Genomic DNA, 13,469 nt, shown 5'->3' with positions numbered 1-13,469 from the left:
TTGGGTGTTGTCTCTTCATCTTGTACACAAAACTGCAGGAGGTTTAATATTGGCATTCGTCTGGTCAAGTCCTTCACCTGTTCTTCAAACCAATCAAATCTGAGATTCTCAACATTTTCTGTATTGATAAAATAATGTGTGGAATTAGCAGATTTGATAAGACTTATTTTTTCCTTGTCACACTGGCCTTCTAGCTGCCATTTAGATTGGGTTTAGAAGATGGGGAAATGTAACTATTTCTTGGCCTGCATTCTTAACAGTAGAGATGTAGAAGAGAAAGTAAGATCACAAGGAGACTGGCTGTTGATTGTAGGGCATCGCCAATGGCCTTGGTGGTGTTAGCTGGATTTGGTGCAGCCAAAGTATTCTGGTAGGAGTTAATTGAAAGTGTTACAACAGTTGTTTGATTTGAATAAATCTGTGTGGGTAAAAGCAGTGCCAGCAGTAGCAGTCCCAGCCCAAGCCTGGCCATTATCACTCTGCCCATGTCCGCTCTGTCAGTGTGCAGTATGTCTTGCTGGGTACTGGGTGCCTCAAGAACCACTGGCTCTGAGGCAGGTGTAGACAAGGTCCAACACCAATGATTATTATTATTATTATTATTAGGATTCAAAGTATTTTTTATGTAATTCATGATTTTAATATAATCATTATATATCCTTATAGGGCACAGTATTTTTTTTTAGTATGTATACAGTGTATCTTAAACAAATTGAAGATATAAACATATTCACCATCTTCAACATATAACATTATGTTGTACACATTAGAAAGTCTGTGTTTTTAAGTGTACATTAAATTATCAATGATATTCTTTACTGTGAAATACAGTTCTAAAGAAAAAAATAACTAACAATCAGACAACAAAAAGTGTCATAAGTTAATGAGGTTGGATTTTTGAAAACAAGAGTAATCGTAACCTCGCCAATAAAAAAATAATTTGTAATTTCCATGTAGAGGATTGAGGGAGATAAGAGTTTATAATCTGAAAAGATCTGTGGTATCGATCATTGATCCAGTGAGAGATAGGTAAAATTGTACATAACAATAGCTCATTAGTAAGAGATAGAAAAAGAAAACTGTTACTATGAGTTCTTGCAAGACCCCAGTGTTGTACTCTTCATAAAGAAATAAGTCGTTAAAATGGCAAAAACAAAAACAAAATTGGAAAGAGATATTTAAGTGAAGACATGGTAAAATTAGTGATTTGGTGAATTGTAGACTTTAGACAGTTCTTGACTTTAACCTTCTTTAAATTCATTCCAAAGACAGACTTAGCTACTTGTAACATTTTGGACTTTTCTTCTGTTGTCTAATTTTATATGATGAATAACGGTTGTAATAATATATAATATGAAACCTGTTGAGGCAAATGTCTAAAGATGGGAAATATGTAGTACGTACTTCTGTGATAAGGTGGCTTCCATTCATTATGGTGATCATCATTCAGTTCATGTATTTGCAAAATTGCTTTTGTTTTGATCACTGAAAGCCAGGTTCAAAGAACCTTTCTGTTCAATAAGCTGATGAAACTATAAATACTGTGTTTCAAAATATTTAGTTTATGTGTCTTTGTCAATGAGGTGTGTTTTTTGTAAGCAACAAATAGGGAGTTCCTGTGTTTTTTATCCATTCAACCAATCTGTGCTTTTTAGTTGAGGAATTTAATCCATTGACATTCAATGTTATCATCCAAACGTGCAAATTTATCCTTGTCATTTTGCTACTCTTTTTTTTTTTCTAATTGTTTTTGTGTTCTCTTCTGTTTAATTCCCTTTAGTATTCCTGGTGTAGTATTTCCTTAAATATTTAATAAAGAGTTGGTATAGTTTTGGTGAATTCTTTCAGCTTTTATTTATCTGGAAATGATTTTATCTCTCCTTTCCATTTAAAGGATAATATTGCTGGATATAATATTCTTGGCTGAAATGTTTTTTCTCTGAGAGTTTTAAATATATCTTCCCATTCTTTTCTTTCCTGTGATATTTCAGTTGAGAAGTCTGATGTTAGTCTAATGGGGTAGCCTTTGCAAGTAACTTGACATTTCTCTCTGACCATTTTAGAATATTATCTTTGTCTTTGATTTTAACCAATTTGGCTATGATGTGCCTTAAAGAGGATTTTCTTATGTTAAATCTACTTTATTTACCTTTCATTTCCTGGGTTTGGCTGTCAAAATGCCCCTTTAAATTTAGAAATGTTTCAGCCAATATAGCATGAAAGATATTTTCTATGTCTTTACTTGTCTCTTCACTTTCTGGAATACCCATTATGTGGCTATTGAACCATTTAAAGGTGTCTAGGGTAATCCTGAAAAAAAAAAAATGAGATCATGTCAGGTTAAAAAGCTTCTGCACTGGGAACCAGCAGTTAGCGTAATGGCTATGTCACTGGACTCCCACGTAGTCCACCGCAGTTTGTGTTCTGGACCCGGTGGCTTAAAACTCACGCCAGGCGCGTGTGCCTGTGTGCCCAAGATCCCGAGAGGAGAATGGAGGAGAAGGGATTGCGGCGTGACCATCCCCCCTGGGGGGTGATTTCTCGCTTTCTGTCTCTATGTCTCTCTCTGTCTTTCTGGCGAGTGCACGCGCCCTATAACAAAAACCTCTCCCAAAAAAAAGAAAGCTTCTGCACTGAAGCCAGAAAGTGGTATGGTAGGTGAGGCACTGAAATCCCACATGGCCAACTGTGGTTCAAGTCCTGGAACTGGCAACTTGCTTTCTGACTTTCCCTCTCTCTTCTTTTTCCTCTCCTGTGTTTCTTCCTGGTAATTAAACGTGCCTTGTAGCAATTTTTTTTTTTTAAAGATAAGTAAAATTAAATAGATAATTCTTAAACACTAAAAGCTTATGCACAGCAAAAGAAACAATAATTAAAGTGAAGAGGCAACTCTCAGAATGGGAGAATATATTTGTGAACTATGTCTCAGATAAGGAATTGATAACCAGAATATACAGGGAACTCAAGCAGGTTACCTGAAAAAAAAAAAAATCATCAATCTGATTAAAAGATAGGAGGCAGCCTAAACCTGATTCCTGGCCTCTCACTTTCCTCCCCAGACAGCATATGCTTCATCACCTACTTTCTCCACCAACTACTGGTTCCTGGGCTCTGGATCTCCATTTCCTACACCAGCAGTGTCCAGGGGGAGAGGGGGTGTGGGAGGCCTAGAGGTGGGCATGCTGGGAGTTTTGCAGGAATTGGAAGCATTCAGGGTGAGAAGGAGGACATGAAAGACCCGAATGACTGCCTGGCTTCCTTCTTGGACAGAGTGAGGAAACTGGAGGCTAGAGAGCCAAATCTGGGAATACCTGGAGAAGAAGGGGCCCCAGATCAGAGACTAGGAGTGTTACTTCAAAACCATAAAGGAACTGAGGACCCAGATCTTTGGAAATTCTGTGAACAATGCCTGCATCATTGTGTGAACAGACAATGCCTGTCTTGCTGCTGAAGACTTTAGAGTCAAGTATGAGACAGAGTTGGGTATATGTCAGTCTGCAGAGAACAATATCCATGGACTCCACAAAGTCACTGATGACACTGATCTTACTTGGCTGCTGCTAGAGATAGAGATTGTGACTCTCAAAGAGGAATTTCTCTTCATAGAGAAGAACCACAAGGAGAAAGTAAATGGCCTATGAGTCCAGATTTCTAGCTCTTGGTTGACTGTGGAAGTGGATTCTTCAAAATATCAAGACCTGGTTAAGATCATGGCAGATGTATCGGCCCAATATGACAAGGTAGCTCAGAAGAACAGAGAAGAGCTGGCCAAGTACTGGTCCCAGCAGATTTAAGAAAGCACAACAGTGGTCCCTTACAGTCCACTGAGGTTGGTGCAGAAGAAATGACACTCATGGAGCTTAGACACATGGTCCAGTCCTTAGACATAATGAGAAATCTGAAAACCAGCTTGAAGATCAGCCTGAGGGAGGTGGAGGCCTACTACACCACACAGATGGAGCAGTTCAGTGGTCCTGCTGCACCTGGAGTCAGAGCTGGCACAGACCTGGGCAGAGGGGCAGCACCAGGCTTGGGAGTACAAGACCCTGCTGAACGTCAGGTCAAGCTAGAGGCTGAGATTGCCACCTACCACCGACTGCTGGAAGATGGTGAGGACTTCAGTTTTGGTGACACCCTAAACAGCAACAACTACATGTAGACCATTCAGAAGACCATGCTCATAGGCTTGATGGCAAGGTCATGTCTGAGACCAAGGATAACATAGTTCTGATGTGTTGAGACAGCAGAAGCAGGATACTCTTGGGGAGTAGGAGGTCAATAAAAAATGAAGAAGTTATTTCTTTTCTTTTTTTTTTTTTTTATAAAAAAGATGGGCAAATGAGCTGAACAGACATATATCTTCCTCTTCAAGGAAGATATATGAAAAAATGCTCAACATCCCTTCTGATAAGGACAATGCAAACCAAAACCACAATGAGATACCACATAAACCCCAGTAAGAATGGCTAAGATTAAAAAAAATAAAGAATGATAAGTGCAGTGAAAAGGGATGTTCCTTACACTGTTAGTGGGAATGTAAATTAGTACAGCCACTGTGAAGAACAAAATGGAGGTTCCTCAAAAACCTACAAGTAGAACTACCATACGATCTAGCAATTCTACTTCTGGATATTTATCCAAAGGATAGGAATACACTCAGTTGGGAAACCACTTTCACATCCATGTTTATTGCAGCATTATTGACAATTGTTAAGACATGGAATCAGCCCAAATATCCAAGATCAGATGAATGGACTGATAAAGTTTGGCACATATACACTATGGAATGCTACCAAGCCATGAAGAGCAATGAGACCCTGGCATTTGATAGAAAGTTCATGATCATGGAAAATTTAATGCTAAGTAAAGCAAGCCAGAGTATGAAAGAGAGGCATTGTATGTCCCCACTTAATAGATACTAATTGTCTTTTCTTCTTCTTTTCCATTTTTACATTAAATCACTGTATATCATTGCAGCATACAAAATGAATTTTCCCAGCATGAATACACTATGTATTAGTCCAGTCAGAGATATTACCATACACATTATCAACAGATAATTTTCTATATTTTTGACTCTTAAATGTTTTTTTCTTTCTTTTTCCCTTTAATTCCCTCTTTCTCACCCTCCTCCATTTCCCACCCTTCTTCCACACTGTCTCTAATATCTATAATCTGCACTTGCACTCTATGGAGAAATATAAAGATGATAAGGTATAAAAGCATAGCGAGCAACTGTGGATACTAGAGACAGTGTGGGAGGAGGGTGGGCAATGGCGGTGAGAAGGAGAGAATCAAGGGGGAAAAAAGCAAAACATTTAATGGACAGAAAAATGGAAAATTATCTGTTCATGATAATGTGTATGATAATGTCTTTGGATTGAGATATATTATATATATATATATATATATGTGTATATATATATATATATATATATATATACATACATACATACACATACTATTAATAATAAGTGTTTTGGATTTCCCTTATGTTCTCCTCATTTTTATTTTTTATTTTTTGAGAGATTTTTACTATAGGGCACATGCACTCACCAGAAAGACAGAGAGAGAAAGAGAGACAGAAAGCAAGAAATCATCCCCTGGGAGCATGGCCATGCCACAATCCCTTTTCCTCCATTCTACTCTCTGGATCTTGGGCACGCACGCACATGCAGCCAGTGTGAGTTTAACCCACTGGGTTCGGGACTTGAACCACGATTGACTACATGGGAGTCCAGTGACATAGCCATTACACCAACTGCTGGCCCCATTCTCCTCATTTTTAATGGTTATTCTTTCATTCTTTTCGGTAATTGGACTAAATCAGAGGTATTGTCTTAAGATCAGAGATTATTCTGCATGATCTAATCTGCTTGACGGAAGTTTTTATTTCCTGAATCAAATATTTTATACCCAAAAGTTTTGTTTGATTCTTTTTCAAGGTGTCTGTCTCTTTATGGAGTTCCTCCTTCACATCATGGAAGGATTTTCTCATCTCCTGGAATCCACTATTTTCTCTTACATCTCATCAAGTTTTGTTATGATAAATATTCTGAATTATTATTTTTCTGACATTTTCTGTCATCTCTTGTGATTTATACATTTTTGGTGAAGAGTTATTATATTTCATTGAGGGAGAGGAATTTCCTGGTTTTCTCTAATTTATTGACACTATATTTCAATTTTTTAAATTAAATTTAATTTTATTCATTGTCGTTATTTTATTTATTTTTATCTTTAGGTTGACCAGAGAGAGACAGAGAAAGAGGGTAAAGTGAGAAAGCACGCTGCCAGGTTTTGGGCTTAAATTGCAGTTAGCCATGTGGGAGTGCAGCCATCTTCACTACCACGCCACCTGCTGACCCTATACATCCATTTTCAGTCATCTGGTGACAGACTCACTTCATCCTACTTCTTTGAGGGAGATTTTTGTAGCTGTGTGCTCATCTGCTTCCCTGTGGTGTGAGTTAGCTCTGTGGCAGTTTCCCCCCTCTGCTGTGGATAGGAGTGTATCCATAGTGGAAGTTTTGGGGTGTGATGTTTTGGGGGGGCAGTCTTTCCTATCTTGTTAGGGGGTTGTGAGGAGAGATTTTCAATGAAGGCTCACTGTTTTCAGGTGTTTTGTTTCTGCGTAGCCAAACTTTTCTCTTCCCAATGTGACTGGAGGCTGAACTGGACAGGTAGAATGTAAGGTGGTGGTCTGATTCAGCACAAGCCAGGGAACAACTCTAGAACTGCAGGAATTGGGTGGTGATCTTGTAGACCAGACCAGTCCCTCCTCTTCCACTGCAGGCTGGCTGGGGGACTTTGGCTATCGGCTCATCTCAGGCTGGGTGGTCTTTGCTTTGCTGTTGCTCCTGGATGGGTGCATGGCAGGGCAGCATCGGAATACGCTGGGCGGCAAGTCCTACCTCCTATCTCTCAACAGCAATGATTATTTTAAGATTAATAGTAGCATACTGAACTTTAGGGTGTTAGGAAAAATCATGACATATTTCTCTATGCAAGCATGTGTCATGATTTTCCTGACAACTCAGTATCTGAACTTGCTGATATTTGATATTAGATCTACAAAATGACAATTTAGTATAGTTTAACCTAGAGATGAATCAAATAGTTATGATAGTTTTGTTATGGACCAAACAACAGTTTAATAACTTGACAAAATATCTCATTTAAAGATACTTCAAAGAAATGCCAAGAAGTAGGCATTACCTTCCACTTTCTCAATGAAGAAGGTAGAGCTTAGAGAAATTAAGTAATTTATCAAAGTAACCTAACAAGGAAGGCACAGATTTCAAAATGAGTTTAAAGGGATGGTGAATATTGGTTGTATTCATCCAAATGCATTTGTGGCATTAAGTTTTGAGAGAGAGCTCATTCAAATCAGTCCTCATTCTATGAGATGATATTAAAGGTTTAAACAACAACAACAAAAAAGAGAAACAAAACAAACTATCCTTCTCTCTTTCCTCAGATAATGTTTATAGTAAAAATAAGATAAACTAATTTGCAGAACTTCAACTTGATTTCAATCGAACTAACAAGAGCCGTGAAGTATGAGCTAAAATGATAACCGTAAGAGAAATCACATTTGGCTTGGCAGTCATGTGAGGGACAGACATCAGAAATAACCCTAAATCTATCTGCACAGAGCTGTTTGTAACATACTATTTACAGACTGAAAATGATTCAAACACCCAACTGAGACTATTGAACATGTGCATGGCATTTAATGATTTATAAGGTGTATTCACACATGCCTTAGTTTTGACTGCTATGACAAAATACCACAGACTAGGTGACTTCCATAAGAAACATTTATTTCCCACAGATCTGAAGGCTATATCCAGCTTATGGCAGATTTAGAGTCGGTCTAGGGCTTTCTTCCAGTTAGAGAGTCACCTTGCGTTGTGCCCACATGGTGGAGAGAACAGGCTCTTGTCTCTTCCTCTTCTTGTGAGGGCACTAATCCCATCATGGGGGTTCCATTCTCATGACTTTATCCACAAACCCTATCTCCACTTACAACCACATGGGGGTTAGGCATCAACGCATTTGGGGGGACATAAACATTCAGTCAATAGTAGCATATTATCTCCTTTGGGCCTCGCCAGCCCTGCCATATGTAGGCCACAGAAGAACAGTGCTTCTCTTGACTCAGAAATGAAGTGACACCACAGTGAGGAAAACAGGGGAGGAGTAACCAGGTATGCGGGGTGCTCCTCTTATTCTTGATAAGTGAGTGTCCTTGAGCCTCATTTTATTAGGTGATCCCTGCCCACTTAGCACCCCAAGATGGCTGCAGGATCCAAGGCAGGTCAGCTAGATTCTCTAGGCAGTGACAGCTCTTCTCAGGTAACAGGCAGGACTGTGCTCCTTGGGGCTCCTCTGCATCACTGCACTCCAGTTTTTCCATGGATCATGCAACTCATGTCACCCACTGCGACCACATGTGTCTCAAATATAGGGATGAATTAATTTTAACCACACACAAGCACCCAAGAAAGTAAAAACAACTGAGAAGGGGTCTCTAAACAACTTGACTTGTTGCTGTGAAGCAGAGAGGAACCTTGGTTAGAGTCATTGTTGCTCTGTAATGAACCTTCATGGTCATACCCACCACTCTGCCTCACTGTTTGTTGCTGTTGGTTGAAGCAACTACAACAGCCCCAGATGTGAGGAGAGAAGATACAGACTCACCTGCACTGAGAGGAAAGCCCACGTTACCCATGTTGTAGCAGAGCATTGGGGTAATAAACCCTGTTACGTTGTCTTGGGGAAGTCAATCCGTCACACCCTACAACAAGCAGTTCCTTCTTAGCTTTAGGTTCTCATGATCAATATTCAGGGAGTTCCAGCCCAGGGAGGGCTGATGGAGCAGCAGCCCCCTGACCATTGAAAAGATAAGACTCAGGTACACAATTGTCCCCACCTATACCAAGGATGGCTCAGCTGCCTTCTCTGTCTTTCCATTCCAATCCCTCACTGACCACAAGGTCCCGCAATTCTTCTAATTTTCTTTTCTATTTGGGAAAACAGAAAACAGTTAAGAGCTTTAAAAGGTATTTTTTGGGGGGAAAGAAGCATGGTTATTTGTTGTTTCAAGTTTTCAAAGATGATTATTCTATGTAGGACTCAAAAGCCTCTTTTGTCTCTATTCTTCCCTTTGGCCAGCAGATGTGTGGGATGGGGGCTCAGCCTTGAGATGGCAGAGGTAGAATTGCACTTTCCTCCTGGAGCTCTTGCCGGAGTTCAGCTGCATGACAGCTTGGGTGCCTGCCAGGCCTGGCATCCCCTCCACTGAGACCATTATCACCTGACAGGGGATCCTATCAATGTTTGGACACCCCAGCTTCTGGGAGGAGACAAGGAGGCATTGTGTGTAGATCAGAGCTGATGCTCCTCTTAGAGATATGTCCATTGCAAAAGCTGTGTAAGTGTTGACTGTTCGTGTGGATTTTTCAGGTCTACTCTGTTTCCTCCTCCCACTCCAGGAGACACACCAGTATGGGCCATATGAAGAATCCCCTTTGGTATTGGTATCTTCTGTCCTTGTAAACTTGGGTTCTGCTGGTGAGAGTCTGGTTCCAAGTGGGAAAATGCTTCCACAATGGACAGTATACATAAAGGTTCAATGGAATTAGAAAGGTCAGCTGCCCTCTGGCCACTTTAGGTTTAGTGGTCTCACAAAAAGGAAAAACTTACTGTCCTTGTGGATTACTGTTAGGACCTAGTGTTGGTGTCACACCATGGAAACAGGAAGAATGTGACTGATCAATTAATTGCTATTCTGAGAACTCTGACTGATAGGTGTAGGCACTGGTGGGTAAATTCTTGTCCCTTTCTCTTCCTGGGCACACTGTCCTGAGTCCAAACAGAATCACTCTGAAAATGGCCTGTGAGACTCAGTAAATGAATGCCTTTGATATCAAGTAGTGGTCAGTTTGGGAAAGCGTCTCTTATCTATCTTCTCCCATCTTGCCTCATTCCTAGTTTTCTTTTACTCTTAGGTCCACTAATCAATATCACCTTAAAAGCACTTGCTCAGGGACCCAGACCAAGATAGTACAATGTGGACAATGTGGCATGTAAACTTGAGAAGAGAAACTCAGTAGAAGTTCAATGCTCTACATAATGAGGTCCACAATTTATATTAATATGAAGTCCTATTTTCTTCTCTTCCATATTTAAACCATATTTTAGGAGTGACATATTGAAGGGATATCACATCAATGGATTATCCATAATCTTCCGCTAGATCTTTGCCTCTCCTCGTCACCCCTTCCTTTCAAACTTCCAGGACCCTGGTTCTAGCATAAACTTTGATGACACCAAATTCCCACTTATCTGGAGGTTGACATAATTTTTCAATAAGATGTGAGCCAGGGATGTTGTATGGAAATAGTTCTACCTTGGGGACTTTGAGAACGGGAGACCTATGGTGTCATACCAACAATACCAGTGAGAGCCTTGCTTGCTCCAGAAAGCTCCTGTAGCTACCTGTCTGGGCTGTAAGTCAAAACTCAAGGAGAACAAGGTGTGGGCCATCAAGCCCCAACAACAGACTTGCCTTATGCCAAAGCTTATGAGGTTGTCCACAGAAAGAACATGTCTTTCTAGCCCTGTCCTGCATTTGACCTTTATTATTTGTGTGCACCTGGCACACACAAATAACTTGATAAATATTAGTGCCGTTTTCAAATGGGAGTGGGGCTGGAACATTACTGACTAATTATTGATTCTATCTAGGATATGGGATCAGAAATGCAGATAAGTCCTGCAGGCTAGGTGATATCTGCCTCGCAGCATCAGGATGAGGATGAGAATATCCTACATGCAGCCCATCGGCTGCTACATGCTAAGTGAATACTTGTTTACTGTTCACTGGCAGTGAATTAGCCCACAGTCCTGCAGAAAGTGGTTCGGAATGAACAAGGGAGACCTGGGAAATGCTGAGTTGGAGCATACCCTCAGCAGGACAGATTTTAGTTCTGCTCTTTCATCATGATCATGACACATCATAAGGAACCATCGGAAGAAGAGTTGGAGGAAACCTTCACTTCATCATGACCTTGTCAAATTAGGACAAAGAGATAGAGAAGTATGAAGTTTAGAGTCACTTTGGGACTGACCCTAATTCCACAGATTTCTAGCTCCATAAATTTGGCTAAGTTATTTAACTATTGCACCCTTGATTTCCTTATTTGTAAATTCAACAAAGTAATTTCTACCTCACAGGTGGTTTTGAGAAATACACATGAATGGGCCAGATCTGTGGCCAGGTGTTTAACAGGGCTGATCCCACATGGCTGACCATGCAATTTGAATCCCAGCCCTACTGGCTTGAAAAACAAGCTGGGCACATGTGCATGCATGCACAAAATTCCAACAGGATAGAAGCATAGAGAAGAGGAGATTGTGGTGTGACCATGCCTCACTGAGGGGAGGGGCTCTCTCCCTATCTCCCTGTCTCTCACTGGATAGTGCAAATTTTTTTTTTTAAAGGAAGAGGTAAATACACATAAAGTTCCTAGTAGAGTGGAGGGTCTATAGTGGTTCTTCAGCAAGTGGATAGTGCCGCTCTGTTAATGGAGAGGGGAAAATAAGTCATGAAAATGGAAGGATTTGGTAAAGTATGGTAAGACACATAGATATGGAGATAGAAGCAGGAAGCATGATATACCATGCAGAGTCACATGGGAGGCAGAGGTAACTCAGGAGGCAAAAGGAGACAGGGAAAATGTGGGTAAGAGTTTTTGTTGTGGTTTTCACAAGAAGGAGCAGGCAAGGCAGGGAAAGTGCACTCTTGCCCTAGAAACAACTTAATTATCAATAGCATCTCTACTCTTCAGGGGCAAGAGGACACATATGTAATTGACATTAAACTAAGAGAACCACATTTTATAGAATGGCCAGACTTTTCCATTATATTCTGATTTTGAAGACCACACATTACAGCCAAAATTCTGGTCTACAAAGACCCCTGCATCCTGCATCACCATCCATTATCACTTCTGTACTGACATGGGCTGGTGGCTTCCTCAGTTGGCCCTTCCACTGGCTGTGACATTCTTGAGAACAGGATTCCTAGTTTCATTCAACTTCTGTCTTCCTAATATTGCCCGGAGCCCAAAGCTCAATTAGCCCAGAATATGTGCTGGTAAAAATGAATGATTGGAAGACTTTAGACACACTGGGCTGGTTCCATGCCCACTACCAAGCCCTGAAGAAATGGGTCACCATGATCCTACATAAGTGTATGATCTTCTGGGCTGTGTTGTATCATAGGAAATATGTATATTTGTGCTCCATTGCTGGTTTCTACAGTGGAGCTTCTGAAAGTCTTGGAGTTTCCTGAGTAATAGGAGTATCTTTTGTCATTCATAAAGGGCCATGTTTAAAAACACCTGAACTTATGCTCATGGAGTGCCTTTGGGTAGGGCCCCTACATAGTCCATAGTCTCAGGATGAGGCTATTTGCAAAAAATACCAAGTGCTTAGAGGGTTGAAACTTCCAGCCTCATCTGTCAACTTCCAAAAAAGGCTAGAGATTCAGTTCTAAAAGCTCTTGAACAACAAGATTTGAAGAGCTTTCAGACTTATGCATGGAGCATAGCCCATCTCCACTCTGAAGGGATAGAAACTCCTGCTTTCAGGATCCTTCCAGACCTACATAATGGCATCTGGCTGCTCATCTGTATCCTTTATAATATGTCTTATAATAAACCAGTAGACATAAGGAAAGTGCTTCCCTAAATTGTGTAGGCCATCTTACTAAATTAGATCTGAACATGGGATTTGTGGGAACCCTGAGGTCATAGGTCATTATCACGTGGCTAACAGAAATAACAGACTGGATGATCTGTAAAAATAGATCTTTAGTGACTCACGATGCTGGTGGCCTGGAAAGCCCCATGGCGTCATGGAGCGGTGGCTGAGAAGAGCGGCTGTCGGTAAGTCTCTCCTTGGTCTGGTCAGTGCCATGTGGCACCTGCCTGCCTCATTTCCCCTTCGGGCACAGCAGAGTGATCATAAGGTTCCCACCATAACAACCGTATCACATCCCAATATTTCACCCTGGGAATCATGAAAGGACGTCCATTGACACCTTTATAATACTAAGCCCAAACATCACATTTTGAGGGATATTCGATCATCATCCACTGAAACAAAATTCTGAAACACAAACCTTGGGGGGACAAACATTGTCCAAACCATAATACCCGACTTATAGGTGGTAAGAAGCACAGGTCCTAACCTGAGACTTGCAATTGGCATCTGAAGTGGGGTGCAGTTCTGTGGGACTGAGCTCATAATCCATGGGATCTGACGCTTTCTCCAAGTAAACAGTTCAGGCTTGAATTATAAGACGTCTGTTTGGTGCCCACTAGAGACTTGCTGGTTATATGGGGAAATAAGCCTTCATATCTTGTCCTAGAAGTGTGCTGTGTTATGACAATAGA

General features: G+C 40.8%; 1 protein-coding gene and 1 pseudogene across 1 annotated transcript; one reads left to right on the top strand and one right to left on the bottom strand.

Annotated features, from left to right (window-relative positions):
- Nucleotides 1–253: 253 nt before the first annotated feature.
- On the bottom strand, nucleotides 254–487 carry LOC102498170 (signal transducer CD24-like). Its single transcript, XM_027765629.1, has one exon. It carries the CDS (start codon nucleotides 485–487, stop codon nucleotides 254–256), a length of 234 nt encoding a protein of 77 aa, XP_027621430.1.
- Nucleotides 488–1,372: 885 nt separating this feature from the next.
- Nucleotides 1,373–4,239, top strand: LOC102469091 (keratin, type I cytoskeletal 18 pseudogene; annotated as a pseudogene).
- Nucleotides 4,240–13,469: the final 9,230 nt, after the last annotated feature.

The sequence above is a fragment of the Tupaia chinensis genome, unplaced genomic scaffold (genome assembly GCF_000334495.1).
Source record: "Tupaia chinensis unplaced genomic scaffold, TupChi_1.0 Scaffold139072_1, whole genome shotgun sequence".
In the NCBI taxonomy this organism is placed as follows: Eukaryota; Metazoa; Chordata; class Mammalia; order Scandentia; family Tupaiidae; genus Tupaia; species Tupaia belangeri.
The sequence above is the reverse complement of the archived record's forward strand: the minus strand, read 5'-3'. Positions and strand labels throughout refer to the sequence as shown.